A 22,101-nucleotide genomic window follows, 5' to 3' on the forward strand; every position below is an offset into this window, starting at 1 on the left:
AAGTAGTCAATGGTAGTTTTCAGTACCCACAGTGGACCTAAAACATAACCATTTGCTTAAAACTGGCAGGATGCAGCTGCAATTCTTTGAGTGGGTGGGCAGAATAACCACAAAATGGCCTGATGGTGGAAACAGTGCAATAGAAAACACTTCTTGACATTCTCAATGAAGATAAAATAAAAGATCACCTCCTTCTGGAAGCCAGTGCAAGTCATGTGAACAACTCCAGAGTTCAGCAAGCACGTACCATCTGCAGAAACAAAGAATGTTTGTTAGAATTCTATACTCTCACCATTTCCTTACAGCCAGTTTACATTTTTAACACAGAAATGTATCTGGAAATATGTGAGTACCCCCCGTTTTTTTTGCCTTTTTTTTTTTTTTTTTGCCAGTTCATTTACAAACATTTAAAAATATCATTACTGCACATATACTTTTTATCTCTAGTGTTATTGAGGTTGAAGACCTTCAGCTTAAAGTAATGTGATTTTATAACCATCACTAATTCACTGGCTATGTTATATAAGCACAGAAACCCCACAATGTCTCTGGCGTGTTTCATGATATTAAGTACCTTGTTGGTACAGCATAATCACACGTTGGATTTATGTGTGTTTTTTTTTTGTTGTTGATTTTTAAGTGACAAACGTTGAACAAGAGAACCAGTAAATGACATTTGACCTCAATTCTTAAACTTATCCTTATTAAAAACAGTGAAATACCTACCAAAGTTATAGGTACTTGGATTAAAAAACTGCTCAGGCGGTGGATAAGAAGGAGGAACTCCACGACTTAAACTCCGCTCGTGTACCAGAATATCCAAAATGCGGTTTGGAGAAGTCATACTTATTACAGTATCCAATGACCATAAGGCAAAATAGGGGCAATTATAAAGGAATTCTTCTGGCCTTTAAGGAAGCAAATATATAATTTCAATACCAACATTCAAATTAAGTTATTTGTAAGGACACTGAAAACAACTTAATAAAAATCTACCTTAGTGAATCTGGCATTTGAGCATGATACCAGCGATTAATGTCAAATACACCCAAATAAGTAGATGGCTTTCCCTGACCATATGTATTCACTTGCCAGCTGAAGATTGATACACTGGTGTCAGGAGATATTACTGTAAAAGACAAGAAATTGTGTCTCAGTAGTAGAAAATATTATATTTTTGATATTTTTAAAGCATCACTTTCCATTTCATTTTAATTCTTCTGTTTCACTCATGACAGACAACACCAACTAAGAATAAAAAAATTGGTAGGATAGCATATCTCTCTGTGATAGATTAGTCATACTGCTCGTTTGCAGTTTCCTCGGTTTTTTTTGCTCTTTGCAAATACTGCAAAGACCAGCATTGTGCTTTAATAAACAATGTCCAAATTACTTTTTAAGTTTTAAAAATGGCTAAGTTTTAAAAATGCAAGTTTTAAAAATGGCTATGTCAAATATTTTTCTAAAAAAGAAATGCACAATTTCTGACTTTACGCAATTTACTCAATACCAGATCTCTTCATTGCACTGTCCATTTCCATCTTTAAATGTAACTTAAGCATCCCATTTTTCTTTTTAGATAAGCCAAACAGGCTATTCTATACAGATATTTAACTTTCAGACCGTGGGTACAGAACATTCATTGTTCACATTCCAAAACCATTCCTTTTGGAATAACCAAACATGGACATCACAACAAACCTTCATTAATGCTATCCTCTCTGTCTACGTGGTTGCGAAATTTCTCTACAGTCTGACAGCTGAGTAATTTAGTATTGCTGCTCTGTCCTCTCAAGGGAAAGGCTCCACCTGTGAGATCTAAACTGTACCTTTCATCACAATATTCAAAGCCCTGGGGAAGAATAAGAGAAGAGAGAAAAGGTCATTTTGAAATGAAAACAAACATTATACCTAAATCAACTGTATGTATCTAAATGTAATACAGATGTGATGATGTGTATTTCCCCCTAGATTATTTCCAATAGTAAATACAAATTACATCTGATCTGCAAGCAAATTTTAAAAAAAGTAAAATCATAGTGGGTAAAATTGATAATACTTTCCCTGTTTTCAAAGCACAGCATTTCTCTAACATTATTCAATTCTAAAAATGTTTTGCAGAATTTCTTCCAAACAAGGGTTTGTTACAGATCAAAATACGTATCTACAAATAGATTCCTAAAATAATGCAATACAGATGCAAACAAAGCTCTTTGCTCCATGTCTTGATTACAGAACCCATGAAATCAGAGAAGTAATGGCATCACAGCAGCTGAAATTCTTTATTTATTATTAATATTAAGATATTAACTGTAAGCACACCAGAGATACAGTGATAACAGAGATATTAACTATAAGCACACCACTAGAGTGAACACACATCCCTCTGGAGTACCTATGAGAAATTTCTTACTGATTAACAACCTTCTATCAGGCCATATAAGCTTCTACTAGCTCCTCCTCTGATCTTGTCAGACTAATGGATTAAATATTCCTTGGTTCCTTCACCAAGCACAGCCAACAGCAGAAGAGGAAAACAGAGACAAAATGGGGTAGACATGAACAACACATCTAGGATCACAAATTACTTCAGAATGGGCAAACTACTAGACATATTTCAGAGGTTCAACACAGTCCTGCTGCCGTTTCTGATAGCATCATTTTCTACAGTAAGCAGTAACTGAAATACTGCCTTTCCAAATGCAGCATTGGTTCAAACTGTCTGCCATGAAACACATCAATTTGCGTATTGTGGACAAGCAACAGCTCCACAACCTCAAAACAAAAAACCACCACCACAAATAAATAAGGAATGCCGAAACACAAAAACAACCCTAAAACCTAAACAAACAAACCAATCCCAAAATCAATTCTACCCCAGTTTCCTAAGCTTTAAGAACTCTGAAATGAGCTGGAACAAAACAATACAGTCTCACATGGCACATCTAATTCATCTAGCCTCAGAAGAGGCCAATTTTCTCTCTGAAGAAATACTACAAAGAAATATCAAGACTGTCTTAAAAAAAAAGTCTTTCATTACTACACAGAAAAATGCTGAAGTTTACCCTGAAGTATGCACAGTCCATTCTATCAAGTAACTTCAGAAATACCAGACACACATAGACAGATGAGAAAAATATAAAAGGTCCCCCTGAAAAACCAGCACAAAGCCTAATTGAATCTCACTTCTATTATGGCGGGAAACTATCCAAACAATTTTTAATAAAATGCCTTCCTGAAAAAAAAAAAAAAAAAAAAAGTCCACCATTCCTAAAGTTTGTTTCATCAAATAAACTGCTAAAACCAAATAAACCTGCTAGAGATGAATTTTAACTGCTGGACAATTCTGCTGGTTGGAAGGGCCCTCTGGAGGTCATCTGGTCCAAATCCCTGATCAAGCAGGGCCACCTGGAGGCAACTGGAGGACAGAACTGTGAGTGGTAACCAGAAAGTGCTGCTAAATGAATCCAACTGCATTAAAGAATTATCATTGTGCTTAGGCCCAAGTCCTTTTCATACCGTTCCACATATGTATCTGGATGTTTTAAAGGAAACTGCTATTCAAGAAGTCCAGATGATTTTGATTATAGCTTTTCCACATCATTTAAGAAGCCAACCTATGCAGCCAGGTTAAAAAGTACTACTCCCTTTGACTTGAGATTTCAGATCTTGAGGCGTAAGGAAAAGGATCAAAAGGTCTCAGATCTTTTAGTTTATGAAATTATAATTATTTTAACTCAGCACAGAAAAATATCACTGAATATGTGGATACCTCTCCTACTTGACATTGAGTAACTTCATAAAGGCCAGTTCCTCACCAACTTGGGAGGGGGGGGGGGTAGAAGTCAAACAATTCCTGCCCTAGAAAACTCCTGACGCATAACAGCGCATGCTAATTTTTCCATCGAGGAAAGCAAATCTATGTTAAGCAATATAGGAAACTGATATAGGAAAGAAATCTTTCATGCTCCTATAAACTCAACTCAATGGCCAAAGGCCAATAGTATTTTTCTGTTTACTCAAAGTTCACCTGGCAAATTGGAACAATTTTTATACCTTCTGCCCCTGAACACGAACAGGAAATTTGATTCAGACAGCTGCGTAGGCATATTTAAGTATTAAGACCTTCAGAAACCCACTGAGAGCTCTAGTACTGGCTAAAGTGACACTACACGTTTCCCTCATGTCAACTGCAGAGCACACCTCCTTGTCCTGACATGTCTCAATCTTTTTTAATTTGTTGACAGTATGTGTTATCACGTCTTGGTATGAAGCTGTATGTGTAAGTGGCTCATATGGAAGCTAGCTGAAGAAGTCAGATATCTTTTCTCCCCAGCATGTCCAGCTGTTTAATTCTCTCTTCAATCATCTTGTAAGATTGGTCCCAGTTTCACATGTCCACAACACTTATGGGAAGCAGAAACAGCACAGGGGTAGAATATCTCAAATCCAGAGAACAGTACCTGATACCTCTTAGAAGAATATGAATGAATTACGTGTTGCAAGGTCTGTAGAAGGTTAAGTGTCTTAAATTCTTTGACTACACCACAGTTCTCTGGAGTCAAAAGCACGTTATGTTATCACACTGCCTTTTTTTTTTTTTTTTAAAGTATTAACTGGAATTGCTACTGAATCCATTTTTAAAATCTGCTGAACTTCTGAGCTAAAAATTGACACTTGTCATGTCTAATTCAGACAAATAAGGTGACTAAGACAAAAAACTGCTCAATAGTAAAAGGACCCACATTCTAACATTAAAGCATTGAGATAGAACTTGGTTACCACAAGAGTGATGGACGTAGACGTTTTTTTTTTTCCAAAGAAGCACATGCAACATGGTACAACCTCTGCCACTGCCAAGACTGAAGTTAAAAATAACATTTAAAAGAGTATAAATAACAAAGTAGTACAAAAAAATGGAAATAGAAAAAGATTAAAGAAGCGTTGTCCTATCAACTTGCCAAAGTTCTTAGAGCAGTGCAAGAAACACAGAAGTGAACTGTAGCAAAAGCCCTTTTAAAAACTAAAAACCCAGTAAGGGTGTGCTGTTCCTCTAAAGCAAAGTATATTAATATCGTAACAACAAAAAACACACACAAAAATAAAGAGATGGTATCCATATTTAGAGCCTAGTGAATCACTTGGAGATATAAATATCTTACCAGCGTGATAGGTAATGCTTTTTAAAGAAACACCACCATTCCCAATCACCTAAATTTAACCTATTCAAAAAGCAACATTTACAAATGAGGAAGGAGCTTTGCTGTATATAAGGAAAAAGGTCAGAATTTATACTCAAATTTTTGCCTTTGTTCTAAAACATCAAAGGGCACAGTCCCTATAAAAACAAGAGTACCATGACATAAGAATCATAACTGTTGAGGATATTCAATTAAAAAAAAAAAACAAAACAAAAAAACCACCAGAATAGGAGGAAAGAATTGCTCCAAGTAAGAGGACTTGACTTAAAGGAATTTTGGAAGAGATTCAAGCATACAAAATTATGTTTTGCTAGAGACAGTCATCAAACAGATTAATCTTATTTATATCTGTTAGATTTAACCAGCATCGGTATCCAATACCTCACCCATATTTTAAACACATTATTTTTGGAGCCAGTTTTAACAATTCACGTATACTCTTTTGACCAAATCATACCACTGCTTACTGTATTCACATATTCTGCTGGCTTTAAGAATAGATTTAACAGGAAAGCCAATCAAGATGTATAAAGGATCTTAATAGCTACTATGCTTCAGGATCAATACTTAAGACACTATAGATGCATTCTCTTTACAGTCTGGCTGACAAAATACAAAAGAAAAACAACAATATAAAACAAAAGATCAGGAAAGAAAGATACACAACTGTATTTTTAAAAAGGGTTACAGACAGAGAAGCTTATTCAAGTCTGCAGTTTGGCTAAACAAACAAAGCTACTCAAAGCCCTTCTTCTGTTACTACACCCCATTAATTTGATGTTTTGGTTAAGGATAATTTTATTTGTAAAACCTGTTTTCTGTTTGGAAATTGAGTTTACAGGAGCTCTTAGCAAATGAATCTAGTTTGAACACATGACATCAGAGTTTAAAATCATATGACTTGTTTTCAAAATGCCTGGACAAAGGTCATGACCAAGAGGAATAAGCTGAAGATGATTGTTTCAGTCAGCTCTGAATTTTGATGGTGTTACCCTGCCAACTTAATTGATCCTCCCCTTAGAGAAGATTACTGTTGTCATATTTTCACATACACACATATCTTACCTCATACATGACTTGTCCTGATGCCAAGCGTTTTCTGTCACCAAACGCTAACTGCAGCAGATGTAAACTCAAAACGTCACCTTCACTGAAAAAGGTACAAATGATGAAATTTGATTAGAAAGTTGTTTTATAGTCCTCGTTGTCATTTTTATCAGACCTAGACCAAAGTTTTCTTAATAGTGTGCTCTGGCAGAAAAGAAAAACACCACTTCCCTAAACATGACAATAGGTCACATTTAGCTGCTAAAACATAAAGGAGGAAATTTGGACACTAATAGCTCCACAGCAGTAAATGCTAACCATGTAATTTGAAAGCTTCAATATGTTGTATATACTAAAATATGTTGGAAATAGTTCTTCACAGCGAAGAGTTCTCAAGCCAAACTGCTTTCAATTTAAACTTTAAAAGATTGCAACTCTGTGAACAGCTGAGTTGACAAAATAGCTGACTAATGGTGAAAGAGGGAGATCTCTCCTTTCCCCTATCACAAAATTTCAGTCTCTCTCTTGCATATACTGCACCCTTGCACACACTGGTTTGCTTCATTAGCCCAGCAGGAAACCATTTACTTTTCTGCTGAACAGGGATGGTATTCTGCCAGATGAGCTGAACTAACTCATGGAGGTTCCAAAGAATGCTAAAACTGGCAGACGGTCATCAGCAATACTGTGATTCTCCTCCTTTAGGGACAGCAGGCTGTTGTACCGGCACATTTAGTGTTCTAGATTTGCAGCCTAAACTGCTTTTAATACCACACTGTGAGTATCAAACAAATCATAAAGCAGTCATCAAGGAACAAAAGGAAATAATTATGCATGCAAGCACAAAAATATAGCCACTACTGTTTCACCTTCTTTCTGAAACTCTGAGCAAAGTAGGAACTGCATGAACCCAAGGCTTCCAGAGAACTCTCTAAAAATACAGACACACAATTCTACAACAGCAATTTCAATAAATGCAAGAAACATCAACAGTCAAAACTAAGAGAAAGTATGTAAAGAAAATGACAGATATACTAGTGCTCAAATATAATGGCATTACACTCCTAGTGAAATCCCAAACTCAAGAAAAAGACTACAACATGATAGTCAATGTTTATTCATTCTCATCGACTGACTTCTCAGAGGTTTCAAACTACAAATGAAAGAAGAAATTTATTCTATAATAAAAGGATTTCTGAGGTCATCATTATTTTAACTAGTAGTTCCGTCTTCACATTTGTTAAAAACTATAAGAACGGCATTGTAAGCTTAACACCTTCTGTACTTGAGAAAACACCCTGGATATTTAAACAAAGTGAGCATATTTTAACTTAATTCAGTGAAATATAGAATATATACTTTAATTTACCTTTCTTGGGTAGATTGAACAGCCCACAAGTAGCAACAATTGCGAGGATCATTTTCAGGTTCCTGGAAAGTAACAGCATATACAGGAATCCTTCCTCCTTCAAGTTGAGAGTGGTACCTACAGGTTTAAAGAAGAAAAATAAGGGAGGTAAGTCTATCGGCCAAGTTTGCAGAAGAGTAGAAGCATCTTCTCAGAAGAGTACCCACATGCTTACTCTCATACTTGCATCTTGAACAAGTGATTCAAGGAAGTGACCACTTTTCAAGGACTACTCAAGAGGTAAGGAGATTGTCTATCAAATGTAATAACCTGTGTTTACTACCTTTGCATAAGATAATTCAAACTAGTTTCTCCCAAACAATTACTTAATTGCTGGGCAAGAGACGATTCCTACTTTTGTATCTTACTTAAATATAGAACTTAAAGTTCCTTTTAACAAATTCAAAACAGTGCCAAACAGAAGTAGCTTCTTGTTTCTTTACTTGGACTATGCAGAAAAGCATTCTTCTTCCAGACTTGTGAATTTTATATGTAACTTCATAATCTATTCTTGCTAACTAGTTATTTCACCACTGTCTATTTACGTATCCAATAATTTCTGGTTAGTCACTGCAGATTTATTTAAGTGAATCCCTTTCTAAATCTGGCCAAGTATTTCAAGAGAGATTCCTCTTTGAAATTATCCCTTAACTTCTCTATCACCCATAAATTTATGGGTCCCTTTTTCTAGTCTCCAAGCATTCTAAGCAAACTTTCATTCGCATGCATCCTTTTCTTGATAGAGGCCAATCGCCTGTATCAGAGAAGGCTGAAACATAGAAAGAAAGAAATATTAGATCACAGGTCAGCTATTGATTTTTCGTGTCTCAATAGTCTCACCCTAGACTCTTTAGAGAATATTGTAACAAAAAAAAATTATTATTAACATATTTCAGCCTTGCAATTTATGCCCTACTTGCAGTAACTAGTTCTGAAAAATGCACTGTCTTAGAAAAATCAGCTCTGTCACATCTTAATGGCCTAACATAACCCAAACAAGAATGCTTTCCACAATTCCTCAATCCAGAGGCACAATAAGTAAAACAAACGTAGGCCACTGGGGAGAAGGTGGTCAACTTATCCCATGTATGAATTCGTAGTTCAAAAGAGATTTTCTAAGCATTCCAGGATTATTCTAAAGAATTTCAGTCCCTGAAAAAAGTTTCTTTAATTTAACATATTTCCTTAAGTCAAGAATTGAGCTCTTTGAACCCTCCTGCAAGCATACAAGCCTACTTACTCCTTCTTCAAAGTTTTCATATTCCATAGTGACAGGTAGCCATCTGAAAAACCCACAGCAAGCAGATTGCTTCTGCTTATGTAGCACAGGGTTGTTATTGCTGTTCCTGATGGATTTTGTACTTGAAAACAGAGATGTCGCCCCTCTCTGGTTACAGCTTCTCTTCTTTGTGGAACTTCAGCAGGAATTCCAGTGACAACTTCTAGGTCTACACACATACAAAAAAAAAAATCATGATAAAAGAATGTGTTATTTCACTTAGCATGCATGTTAAACACTGACATGACAACACTGATAATCTAGTTTTACCATCCAAGGCCAAATATCCATTTATGCAACAGTAATTTGCTATTGTCATTTCTTTGAATACATATGAACTCTAACGTGATTGAAATTCTCACTTGTATTTCAAAATCTGGTAGAAGTGTAACCAGAAAGAATTTTTTCTTGACTTCCGTACATCAGGAGCATGGGTCTTATGATGAAGCTCTCTGAAGGACATCAACTCCTGAAGCTACTGTTGTAATAATGGAACAGCATACGAAAACTGAATAGGTAAATCAGGTATTTCATTCGTGCAAATGCATGACTTTTGGTAAGTTGGATTTAATCTTAAAAATATGCCTACAACTTGCCCCCATGTTAGTTAATAGAAGCAAAATATCATTCCCAATAAAAAGAGCGCTTCTGACAACTTCCCATCAGACAGCTGCACTGGCTCAGATAGTAAAGTTCCTATACCTCACTGGCAAGAATTGGTGACATAGTGATCTTGGTGAAAGACGGTGGGCATTTTAACTTTAGAAAGAGCATTACGCCACTCCCATCTTTAACCAGTTCAGGACTTCATGATACCAAACCACCGTCTGCAATCAGTAGTCTGTATGCTAGTATATTCAAAATTGGATCTATATTATTTACTTAAAAGACATAAGCTTTCTTACATTTAAAATGGGTGTTTCAAGTTGAAAAAAAAAATGCAAGCTTACCAGATGCTTCTACTTCATTCTGACTACAAGATAAATCATCCAAACAAAGATCAACCAGAAGTATATGTCCAACATCTGTAACCACTGCTGCCACTCCAAAGAGCCATCGCAGACTCTGGTGTAGGTGCTGAGTGCTCACACTGGCTCCTCCATGATTAATTATGGGTTCTATACCAGTTACCTACAGGAAAAGCATAAGTTAACATTTAACCTGTCTGACAAGCTAAACAAAAATCATTCAACAAGGAAACCAAAATTAGGGCATCAGAAACACTCACTATGGCATAAATGCACAATACTTGAAAGCAAAGCATTGTTTTCAATTATTTCAATTAAAAAAAAATCAGTCCTGTACTAAAATCTGCTACTGCCTCTCATTTACTGTATTTCCTACAGTTATTTAATTGAATAAACTCCAACTTACATTGTACACTCCATTATTACAGCTTACCAACTTCTCTTTCCTACTTAGAAATAACTAAGGAATTTTTTAAAATTAATTACAGAAGAAACTTTACTGCATTTAACAGCCTTACATAAGGCAAAAATCTAGTTCTCCCAGTGCTCACAGCCTATCAGCACTGGGATATAGTCTATGCCTTCATAGTTGACATCAGAAGTCAACATGGACTGACCAAAGGGAATCAACATGATAAACTTCTGTGACGAAATGACTATACCAGTTAACAACGGGAGAGCAGTGGATATTGTCTGCCTGGACTTCTGTAAGGCCTTTGACACTGTCTACTGTAGGATCTTCGCAGACAAACAGTTGTTACATGGGCTGGGCGAGCAGACAGTGAGGCAGATCAAAAACCAGCTGAAGGGCTGAGCCCAGAGGGTGGTGACCCATGGCACAACATCGAGTTGGAGGCCAGTATCAAGTGGTATACCTCACAGGTCAACAGTGGGCCCAGCCCTGTTAAACATCTTCAGGGATCTGTTGATCCCTGAAGGAGTGTTGGCACAGGTTGCCCAGAGAGGTTGTAGTCTCCTTCCTTGGAGATCTTCAAAAGCCATCTGGCTGCTGTAAGGCAGTCTGCATGCTGTTTTACTTTAAAATGAAGACACTTCACAGCACCTGCAACGCCTCCTGGGACAGCACTCACTGCTATACCAGAGATACAAACACCTGAAAACTCCTGCAGCAAAGCTATACAAGGAAAGAACGTAGGCTGTCATTTAGCTTCTTGCAAAATACAACAGAATGAAAACAGGAAGCTTTATGTCAACAACGTCACATCAAACTGAAAGAAGTGTCCATCACAAGGTAGTCTCTTCCTATATATTTTTTCTCTTCCTATATATTTTTTCCAGTGTTGGAAAAACTAACTAAACCCTGAAGCCTCAAAGTCTTCTCCTCTCCCATATTTGTTATGACCACAGTGCCCAACAATCCACTACAGAATTTACCTTTCAGCTGTCACAACACTTCTAATCATAGAAGTATCTGCAGCTATTTACATACCTGCATTTTGTTTCATTTTCCTGTGAATCAAATTAAATCTCCAATCTTCTCTGCTACTCAAAGCAGTACCAAAAGCATTTTGAGTATTCAAATTTTTTGCTGTGCATCTTGATGACTGTGATGAGGAGAGCACAAGTACAGTACACACCTCACTGCAGCACTACCCAACGTTCAGGTGTTACTTCTAATTTTTCTTTGACCATTATTGTCATTGTACTACTGGCTCCAAATGAATCTTCAACTTTTGCAAAAAATATTTCTGGGTTCTAACACATCAATTTTCTATGTAAAAGCTCCTGAAACAGCACATTTTTCCACTGTTCTCTGCACTGTCTTCATATCCTCCTAGCCCAATGCCAGCTCATTCTGGGAATGAACAAAGACAACTCCTCTCAGCTCACTGAATCTCAATGCTACCCTTCTGCCTCACACAAACCAGGAAAATTTGTGAAAATACTATTCAATAGTTCTGAAACATACAAGCACTGTAAAACAATTTAATGTTTTAGTTCAAATTTGCTTTTACTGGAACCTAATTCAAATAGGATTGCAGTAACATTTTTAATTTTTCTGCTACATTTTGCATGGATGTCCAGAAGCAATTAGAGATGCTCGCTCCCACAAAAAAGGCATTTTTTTTTCTAAGTTTACAAGTTTTTTGAATCCTTTCCTTTCTGAACAGCCAATCTACTCTTGCACTAAAAGTCAGCTGTACAGTCACTATAACTACGCTGTATGGGTACATCAATGGGTGAACACCTCAGACCAGAGTTACTGTAAGCTAGTTAACCTCTGTATCTGGCTACAGAAGATATACCCACAGTAAAAACAGTCCGTAAATTAACGTGCTCATTAAAGCCATAAAAAAGCAACAACTCAAACTGCAGAAAGTGATACTAAGAATAGATTTGCATTTTACTTTTAAAAATAATCAGTGTGGAAGAACCATTTAGGCAGATTAAATCAGGTTATACATTACATACGTGCCGGTATGAATTACAGAATAATGAAATCCAAAACAAATGGAGAGTAGTCAAGTGCAAGCTTTATCTACTTGTTTCTGCTTACCTTTGCTCCTACACACAACGTAAGAACTTTATGCTCCAATTAGTAGTACCTGTGCCCTGTCTATGTTGATGTAATTAATCTAATAGCAACAAGATAGGAACCAAAGTGAAAGCAACAGACCAAACATGCTTGTAATCAAAAACATTTAGGGCAGAACAGCAAAAATTCAGATAAGCTTTGGCTTTATCCCAAAATTCATAACCCTTATCACAAAACAGCCAACTTCCCCCTGCAAGATTCCTCACATCTTCTCCTGAACAGTTTGCTGTGCCACAGCAAAACTCCTTCCTACAACTGATAGTTGTAACTATATTCAAATGACTTCCATACACACAGATTAAATATGTGACAATGATCCTTCTTAACCTATTTTCATTTTTCTATTCCCAGCTCATTCTATTTAGATGTAAGATATAAAACTTCAACTTGAAATGTCTAAATCATTCACTGCACAACAGCTATGGAAGTCTGAGATACTTTAAAGACAGTACTTCTGACAGAAATTAACCACTTAGGAAACATGTACTACAGATACTTCAAAGCACTTTTTTCTTTTTCAATCTGACGAGGAAAAAAAAAATAAAAATCAATGCCTTTTTTGAACTTGGAGAATTAGATAACAAACCCATTTTACTACCGGTATAATTCTAAAGACAATGGTATTGTTAGGCCCCTCCTTTTACATCATGATTCTCTTGACTGGATGCTCTGAAGTTACAGTATGTTAATACAGCATAGAATAAAATACATCCTACAAAGAGATGCTCCAAAGCTTTTCCTGAAACACCACGTAGTAAGATAAAAGCTTTGTTTCTCTGATTAACAAGTACATACCCTTCCTGGAAGAACAACTGCTTTAACCACTCTTGATATTCCAAGGTCATACAGACAGAGAACACTTCCCTCTGCTTCTTCCAATCCAACCAACAGCCCAGCTCTCTTCTGCCAGGAGAACTCCTTTACCACGCGAACAGTGGGAGGCTGGTCATTCACTCCACTGAAACGATATGCAGAGAGCCTCTCTCCTGTCACAGAGTTCACTACCTCAAGTTGAGGACCACATGCCAACCACGCCTGGCCATTTCGTCCTGTAAGAGAAAAGAAAGCTGACTCAAAATTTCCAGCAGAGGACTGAAAGCAACTTAAAAGTCATCGCCCCTTTCCCTCAATGAAAGTACCTAACAGAGTAAGACTAACTTACTTAATTTTGGTCAACTATTTAAAATCACACGTTGAAATCCTCAAGCAGCCCACCTTAAAATTTACAACCTTATTACTTGGCATTTGCACTTGCCATCCATATACTGAATGATTTTAATTGTTGGGGGCAAGGATTTCAATATATTGATCCAGTCTGTATGCCATATTTGGCTTGATTTTGCTAAAAAACATCTGAATACATAAGGATATTCAATTCTTCGAGTACATTTCAACTGTAACATTCATTCCAGTTTATTAATTTTACTTGACATATCCCTACTTTGGGTATGGATTTGGAATTTGAGAAGAAATTATCTTAAAATGATGGTAAATGCATTAGTAAATTACAAATCTTACCTGTGATTACCGAAGGATTTAGAGTTTTTGTGTCACAGAACTACCTCAAACTCAAAGAAGTATTAACTCAATTACTGCATTTACGGCCAGGTAGGTGGATTCTACCTGGTCTTAACAGAAGACTGGAAATCCAGACAGGCACCCAGCTCTACTTTCTGATCACACAGAAAGAAAAACTATCTAATCTGCTTAGCCACTTCAGAAACTCTCACTGGATATTCATCTGCATCCTATTCAGGAGTTTGGAAATAACGGCTGCAGTGCCTAACATTCTTAGCCTCTTTGTTCTACTCAGTTTGGAAAATATTTTTTCTTTTTTGTCTCTAACATTGTAAAACTATTCCCACATGTGGTATCACGATGGTCATATAGCTTGTGCTGGTGCAAATAAATATAGCCCAAGACAACACTATTACTTGAAAAACTGTTCTTTAGTTAATTAAAAATTGAGGAAAGCTCACTGATTCGGCATGCTTAAGTAAATGACTTCAATAGCATAAGATTATTTCAGCCTTCAGTGAGGATTGTTGTGATTTCAAAGTTCATTCTAATATTAGCATTTTAAATAACCAAGACACCCTTTTTATCTTCTCTAAGCCTGATGCATCTCAATAGAACCAATCTAAAGCAGTTGATTCTATGACCCTATGTTTCAGGTAACCTCCAGAAAATAATGACTTTATACAACAATAACATTTTAAAGGGTAATGCTCACCTCCAGAAAACTTCCCACGCAGCACAGAATCTAGGGTTATCTCATCTTCCCCAAGTGCTTGAATAGTCACCTCAGGAAACTGCAGCAGACTGCTTGTTACCTGAGCCGTTAGGTCTTGCATTCTTCACTGTAAAGAAATAAAGAAATGCAAAAATACTCGTGTCAGACATATATTTTTGAGATTCACAGAATTTTCATGAATATACATCAAATAATCTCTTTTACATCACATGTAGTTCTTATAAGCAAGAGGGGGAAAAAGGCATTCGGAAAAAAAAGGCATTCAGTTTTTGACCTTACAAAAGAGCAAAGTGACAACCATTTGCTTTTCTAATGCCTGAGACGTTTCAGTAAAAAAGCAATGCACAGGTATTGACAGATAAATAGCAGCAAAACAATTCACACAGCTCGAGTCTACTCACATACTGCAGAGTAAGACAGGGTTTTAGAAAAATAACTTATTTCTCTTACAGCGTAAGTCACAGCTAGTTTTGAAGACCAGGCTCTGGGAATAACAGATGAATTACAGAATATTAAAGGGGAAATGACTAGAAAAATAAACATAATTTGTATGAATTATCATTCTGTGGAGGATTATTCTCCAAGACCTGGGCATCGGAATCGACTCTATCTAAAGTCACAAGCCTCATGCATTTGAGAATGCATTGCTGTATCTTCTGCCAGTATTCAGAGCCCCCACATGAAGAAGGTAACATCTTGAAAAAAAAAAACACAACAGTTTCTGGCAAAGTCAGTATTGCAGGACACCGCTGCAGCCAGCCAGCTTGACCACTCTGCCAGCATTCACAACTAGCACAGATAACTTCCAAGTGGGACAACTTATTCACAGTAGGTTAGCTGAATTTGCTTTTTGGTAATTACATAATCACAGAATGGTTTGGGTTGGAAGGGACCTCATGGATCACCTGGTTCCAACCCCCTGCCATGGGCAGGGACACCTCGCACCAGACCCATCCAGCCTGGCCTTGAACACCTCCAGGGATGGGATATCCACAGCTTCTCTGAGCAGCCTGTGCCTCACCACCCTCAGAGTAAAGAATTTCTTCCTTGTATCTAATCTAAATCTCCCCTCTTTTAGTTTAAACCCCCTTCTCCTGTCGCTACAACAGCTGCTAAGAAGTCTCTCCCCATCTTTCCTTTAGGCCCCCTTTACATAGTTAGCATCATTTAGCAATGCCAACAGGATGAACTTTTGCACTGCATAGAGGTGCTCCAGACAGTGAAATGCTCCGTATTTCAACCAGCAGTCTGCCTGAGTTTACTCATAAATGAGTGACTGAACATGTTGCATGAGTAACCCATAATGCCAAATACTAATAGATATTCTGGGCTTCTGAATAGCATCTTTTTAATTTCCATCAATATTCAACTGCTTTCATAGGTTTCTTTGCAACTCTGTGATGCTGAACAAGTAGGAATGACCTGAGAATATAATCAGGAGAAGAAATTTCAAGAGAGGAAAAACAGGACAGCCAACTGATACATCTGAAAGAGCAGAGAAAGAAGGCAACCAAGCAGAAAAATCATATTCAAGACAAATGCAGGATAAAGTAATGGGGATATACTATGTAATGAACAAAGAAAGACTACTCAGCAGAGCACATGCAGAAGGAGATAAACAGAACAGATGGAAGCAGCAGATAAAATAGATACCAAAAGTAGACTATGTCATTAACTTAAAAAAAAAAAAAAAAAGTAAGAAAACCCACCCAAAATGCTTCTCATGTAATAGGATATAATGTGTTCTTATTACTTGGGTTCTTTTTCTGTCAGCAATTGTTATCCTGTTTAGAAGACATGTAAGACAAGGAGATAGAGGGAAGAAAAAAGGATCTGAAACATGTAGTCTCTGTCCAGGGTCCCAGCGAATTCTATCCAAGATGTTCTGCTAGGAATCAGGTAAGGTTCTGCATTCTGACCAGGCCAAAGAAGACCCACCACCACCAGAAATAACTTCTTGGGTATTTTGCACATGGCAACTGCTTCACAGTCTAATTCACTGTTTTGTTAAAAGCAAGCTGCTGACGGCTTGACGGAAGAGTTATTTGCTGAAGGTACGCTCTGCCTCGTCACCCAGATCATTACTAAAAGCACTGCATTTTGTTTTAAATACTACTTCAAAAACCCTGACATAGCCTGTTTTAAAACGTTCACCCAGTTGATGCTCCGCTAAGGGAGAGCACTGATTTTGACAGCACGTACGAAGGAAGTGTAGAAAACAGCATGCAATTCAGAAAAGAACACGATCGTGGGGAATAAAACCATAAATCTTCTCTATAAATAAGCACGAACGCTTCTGAAAAACACGTTTGTGTGACAAGCACTCCATGATTACTAAGATGGTATTTCGCAATAGTCACACGATGGTTCTGTGTTAAAGAACCGAGGTGTCTCCCTCCCAGTAGGGCAGGCAGGTGGCATTCCCAACCGCACGCCCTCAGCCCTCCTGCCTTTGCCACTGCCCACCTGGAGGCCAAGAGCACAGAGAAAAGGCCTGAGCTCCGTGTGGCCAAACTGGAAATCGTATTTTAAGATAATCCAGTGGGGAGATGCGATTTCAAAGAACAAACGAGCCCCACAGCCACCACCCTGAACCAAAGCCAAGTGGACTCCTCTTCTCCGGTGGGAAGCTCCCGGCTTGACACAGCGCCGCCCTGCCAGCGTCCCCTCACGTGTGTCAGTCCAGTGCCACCCCTCAGGAACACCAAACACTTCAACACCTGGAGCATTCTTGTAACCTTACATTTAATCATGCTGCAGCTATTTTAAATGCATATACAAGCATGAAAAAAAAAAAAAAAAAAAGCTACAGCACCAGGCATGCCTATGTCTCCTCTAGGAAGCCAACACGAATTTATGACTTTTTTTTTCCTAGACATCTGGCCTGGCAATATGGAACTGGGAAGATAACTCCATGATAAATTATGAACAGTATGTATAGTGATCAGGTTATTAGCATGATTTACTTCCATCATTCTGCTAAGTTAAACCAACGACTGCTGGGAAATCACAACAGTGGAAAAATATTTGCTCACAAGAACCCTGTGACTAGGACAGAGATAGGTTAAAGGCACAAAACCTCTCCTGTTCAGAAGTACATCCAAAACTGACTGCGTTTCTGCTCTCTCTGAAGACAATGTCAGTGATTACATTTGTATTCCTCCTGTCTGTTGGAAACCACATTAGTGTGAAATGCCCCAGGCTTACTCCACATTCAGGAGTAAAATCGGCATCCGACCTTCCAGCTGCATCCTACACCAAAGCGCTCTGTGTACACACTGCCAACTCCTCTTCCACCCCGGGTGCTTAAAACTTCACACATCATGAATATTCCCAAAGACATGAATGTGTCAAAAAACCCTGAATGATGGCACGTTTTTGGATGAACAGACTCCAAAAGAAAAACATGAGAAACCACATGTTCAAGAAGAACCACAGACAGCCAAGTCAGAGTTCTGGGATGTCAGTTTTAACTGACCGAAGTGCATGAAAACTACTTTCAAAGACAAAGAATGGTGTCTGCTTACTGAAGAAAAAGCCCAAAGCATGGCCAGTCACAAGCAGGTGTGATTTCACAAAACACGGTGAATTCACTGGCACCAGAAGAGAGACCTGGCTGCTGCCTCCCACATCTCCATGCACTCATGTTCACCCCACCGCATCCCTGCGGCTCACCCTGCACTGACTGGCAAGCCTCTCCGACTGCTCTGCGAGCCAAGCCAACTCCCTAAGCAGGCAGGAAACTAACCCCAAAAAGCCAACAGCTTTCTGCCAGGTTAGAGAGTTAAACTGGCTTGCAGATAGAGCTAGCGAGCACAAAAGTCAACACAAGGAAGAGGCAGGCCAACGCATCGCAAATCAGCAGAGGGAGCAAGGCCTTCCCCATTTTATGGCAGCCAGCCGTTGTGCTGGCTCCTGCACGTGTGAAACTCCACGCTCAGTTTCAAGGAGCTGAAATCAACTTCACTTTTAGAAAGGTCACTGCCCAAGACACAGTCAACTTTTAACTCCCTGTTTCACATAGAGACTACCTCACTGAGAAGGCTCCAGGTGACAAGCATCACTCTCATTCAGCAGATAAGGAAACTAAAGTGATTTCAGCAAAGTATTATTCAGTGATCAGAGAACAAACAGCATTGCACGACATCATTCCAGGCACATTTTCTATAGAAAAAGGACAAAGAGTGGGAAGAAGCCAAGGAAGAGAAGGTGAAAGACAAAGCTAACTCTTTCGAGATGAGCAGCGTTCACTCTGTTGACTAACAGGTAAAGTTGACAATTACAGAACTTCAAGAGCTATTACTGACTACTTCCATGACATTTTCAGTGGAAAAAAACAGGAATCAACTCACAGGCACTGGAGGAGGAGCGGAAGACGATGACACTTACAGCACTTTGGTAGTCAGGTGCAGTGAATTAGCACTTTGCCGTGATTTACTCCTGAAGAAAGGATTTAGTAAGCACCACAGGGTACTCTCTCTCCTAGCTGCGCAGAGAAACTTCCCCCTAATGTCTTAAGCAAAAGCTCCACGCTTAAACCAAGACCTGAACTTCAGTGTAGAGCCACTGCTCATTATGGTCATCCACATCGTAATTCTAGAACGCTTCCCCCAAGCACAGCCTAGAAAGAGGCTGTCACAGTCAGAGGCTGTGTGGATGCACCACAAGCTCACTGAGAAACACAGATCCACAGTGCGAAGAGTGAGGAGAAGAAAGAGTTGCAGCTCTCTATCCCAACAATCCCCAATAGCTACAACCCAATACCTGACACAAATCATGTATTTGGTTTCCCTTTAAATCAAAGAACAAGCAAAACCAAACCAGATCAGAACCCGACACAGGACCCAGTTCACCCAGCTACCTCCTATGGTTAACCTCTAACATGACTATGCTTTTACCCAAGAGGTGCAGACCCCAGCTAACATGGCTAAGCCAGCAGAAGTTCCTGCAGTCAGTTCTAAAATTACGGTCTTTTTTTACATTATTTGGTACGCCAAGGGCGGGCAGAGGCAGGTGTTAGCAGCACAGAGCACACACAAGCCTCCTAACAGACGGCCAGTAGTCAGCCAGGCATTTCCAGCCTCCTGGCATGCCACCGTAACATACATCCTTCCTGGCGCTTTCACAGGGGGCAACAGGATGAGCTGAATGGCAAAAACATTTGAAACCCAGACAGAGAGGCCTAGGCTTTTGGTGAGTGCCCTCCCAGTTTGAGCACTCTGTTCTCTGCACAGGCAGCACAGCACCATGCCAGCAACCGCTTGTCACCATTATTTTTCGAAAACTGCATCTGACAGCTTACTAGGTAGAAGGCACGAAATTAATAGGAGCCTGATTAAGTTCACTGTGCTGCGTGAAAAAAGCAATCCCCGAGCAGATGAATGCAGCAGAACGAGTCGATGCAGCCCGCGCACGAGGAGCTGTCCTCAGCAGAGCGCCGTGTGCCCCAGCACGTGACAGCCGCCCGCCGGGACCGCCACAAACACCCACAGCCACGGGGTGAACACGGCACCTGAATGACCACGCTGCGCTACGGGCAGGGCTCAGGACTCCTCACCAAGCCCCTGGATTTCGGAGTATTTTACAAACCACCGTGACGGAGTTGAGAGCCGAAAGCCAGCCGCCACGCTCCTCCTTCCCTACCAGCAGCACCTCCGGACCGGGCTCATTGAAGAAACGCAGTATTTACGGTTAAGGCAGCAACTTGCAAGGGTGATGCAGGAACTCAGCGCGGCAGGCACACGCTGAGCACCACGCCGGGTCCCCATAGCCCCAGCGGGTCCCCGCACCCCCGGCGGGGCAGGACCAGCAAATAAAAAAAAGCACAGAAAGGGAAAGCAGAGAGGGAAATAAAGCCAGGCGGGGGCAGGGAGCCGCGGGGCGCGCTCGGGGGCTGCGGGGAAGCCGCCCCCCGCCCCCCCCCGGGCCGTGCCCGCCCCCGGCGGCGCTGCCCAGGCCTCACCCGGGCCACGTGCGGGGCTCGGGCCGGGCCGCGGCGCCGCCGCCCGCGGGCCCTTACGTAAGGGGCTCGGGGCCGGGCCTGCAGCCGCCGGGGGAGCGCCCGGTACGCGGCCGCCGCCGCCGCCCACCCCCCCCTTGCCCTCCGTTCCCTTCTCCCTCCCGCCGTGCCTCCCCCCGCCCGCCCCCGCCCCGGTACGTGCCGGTGAGGCCGGCGGCATCTCCCGCAGCGGTTACAGCCGCCTCCCTCCGCCCGCCCGCCCGCACCGGGCCCGGCCGCGCCGCGCCGCGATCGGGGCCTGCGCAGCCGCGCGCGCCCCGCCCCCTCCCCCCCCCCGTTCACCTCCTCCTCCTCCCGCGCGCGCGGCACCCACCTCGCCCGCTCACCCGCCGCGCGGGGGCCGGGGGGCGGAGGTCTCGCGAGAGTTGCCGCTGCCGCTGCTGCTCCTGCTCCTGCCGCGGCTGCTGCTGCTGCTGCCGCCGCGGGAATTTTCAAATTCGCGGGATCGCGCCTCGGCAGGACTACGTGTCCCAGCGTGCCGCGCGGCACGCCGCTTCCGCTCCTCACGGCCCTTCCGCCGCGGGGCGCGCTGGGAGGCGTAGTTCCTGGAGGGTTGGCGCCTACGCTGGAGCGGCGCGGGGAGAGGCACCATTTTGGCTCGGGGCCTGGCGGGCAGCCCCATGGCCGGGGAGGGGCAGGAGGGGCAGCACCACCCTGAGGGGCCAGACCTGTCCCACCGCACACCCAACGCCCCATGGCGGCAGCTGCGGCCTGCCCGCCACAGAGGATACGCAGCTGGGGCTCAGCGAAGCTAGGGCACCCCGAATGGGGTTTCGCCAGGAGCAGTTGTCTGTGATATACACCAAGTGCCACGGAGGAGACGACTTTGTATATTTTATAAATAAACAGCCTTCCGGGCATACTCGATCCTTGGTTTTTAGTTTATTGCGTTTATTGTTTCTGTTTGACTGCAGAGGTTCACACAGCAAGGAAGCAGAAGCATAGCTAGACTTCAATAAAATAATACTGTAAATTAAACATATTTTAACATGTATTCATTCTAGACACTACATTGAAATTTTAGCGTAAAAAAATACCCAAGTGGCAATACAAATTAACATTTCTCTAGAGATAGAACACAACTGTCCCACACATTCACCCCTGGACTGAGGGCAGCTGGAGGTACTTACATAAAACTATTCTTTACAACCACGACAACGATAGTTCTTTGTGTTGACTTGTCAAACTGATTTATGACCTTTTTCCCATCTACTTCAGAACGCAAGCTATACATCACCATCACCTTGGCAAGATACTCTTTCAGTTTCTGCCTCATGGAGGGAGAACATCAGCAACATTAGAAAAGTATCTGTACTTATAAGTTACCGTTCAGAGAATCCTAGTGCATAGCTCCTGATGTTCTGGATG

The 22,101-nt window shown here is 40.8% G+C and overlaps 1 protein-coding gene across 2 annotated transcripts in view; it reads right to left on the bottom strand.

The window, feature by feature from the left end:
• Positions 1–21,067, bottom strand: part of AHCTF1 (AT-hook containing transcription factor 1) — a 45,426-nt gene extending 24,359 nt beyond the window's left edge. Inside the window, exons 1-11 of one of the 2 annotated variants that reach the window (XM_082756280.1) lie at positions 21,047–21,067; positions 14,694–14,820; positions 13,256–13,509; positions 9,886–10,066; positions 8,897–9,104; positions 7,618–7,734; positions 6,267–6,351; positions 1,702–1,852; positions 997–1,129; positions 727–908; positions 189–250 (exon numbers count right to left, since the gene is read on the bottom strand). In XM_082756280.1, coding sequence (XP_082612406.1) covers positions 189–250; positions 727–908; positions 997–1,129; positions 1,702–1,852; positions 6,267–6,351; positions 7,618–7,734; positions 8,897–9,104; positions 9,886–10,066; positions 13,256–13,509; positions 14,694–14,814 — 1,494 coding nt within the window. In that variant the 5' untranslated portion in view covers positions 14,815–14,820; positions 21,047–21,067. Of the gene's footprint in view, positions 1–188; positions 251–726; positions 909–996; positions 1,130–1,701; positions 1,853–6,266; positions 6,352–7,617; positions 7,735–8,896; positions 9,105–9,885; positions 10,067–13,255; positions 13,510–14,693; positions 14,821–20,875; positions 20,964–21,046 lie in introns of those variants that run through there. The other variant, XM_082756279.1, reaches the window with a different exon arrangement.
• Positions 21,068–22,101: the final 1,034 nt, after the last annotated feature.

Source organism: Aythya marila (genome assembly GCF_965140915.1).
Source record: "Aythya marila genome assembly, chromosome: 3".
NCBI classification, from domain to species: domain Eukaryota; kingdom Metazoa; phylum Chordata; class Aves; order Anseriformes; family Anatidae; genus Aythya; species Aythya marila.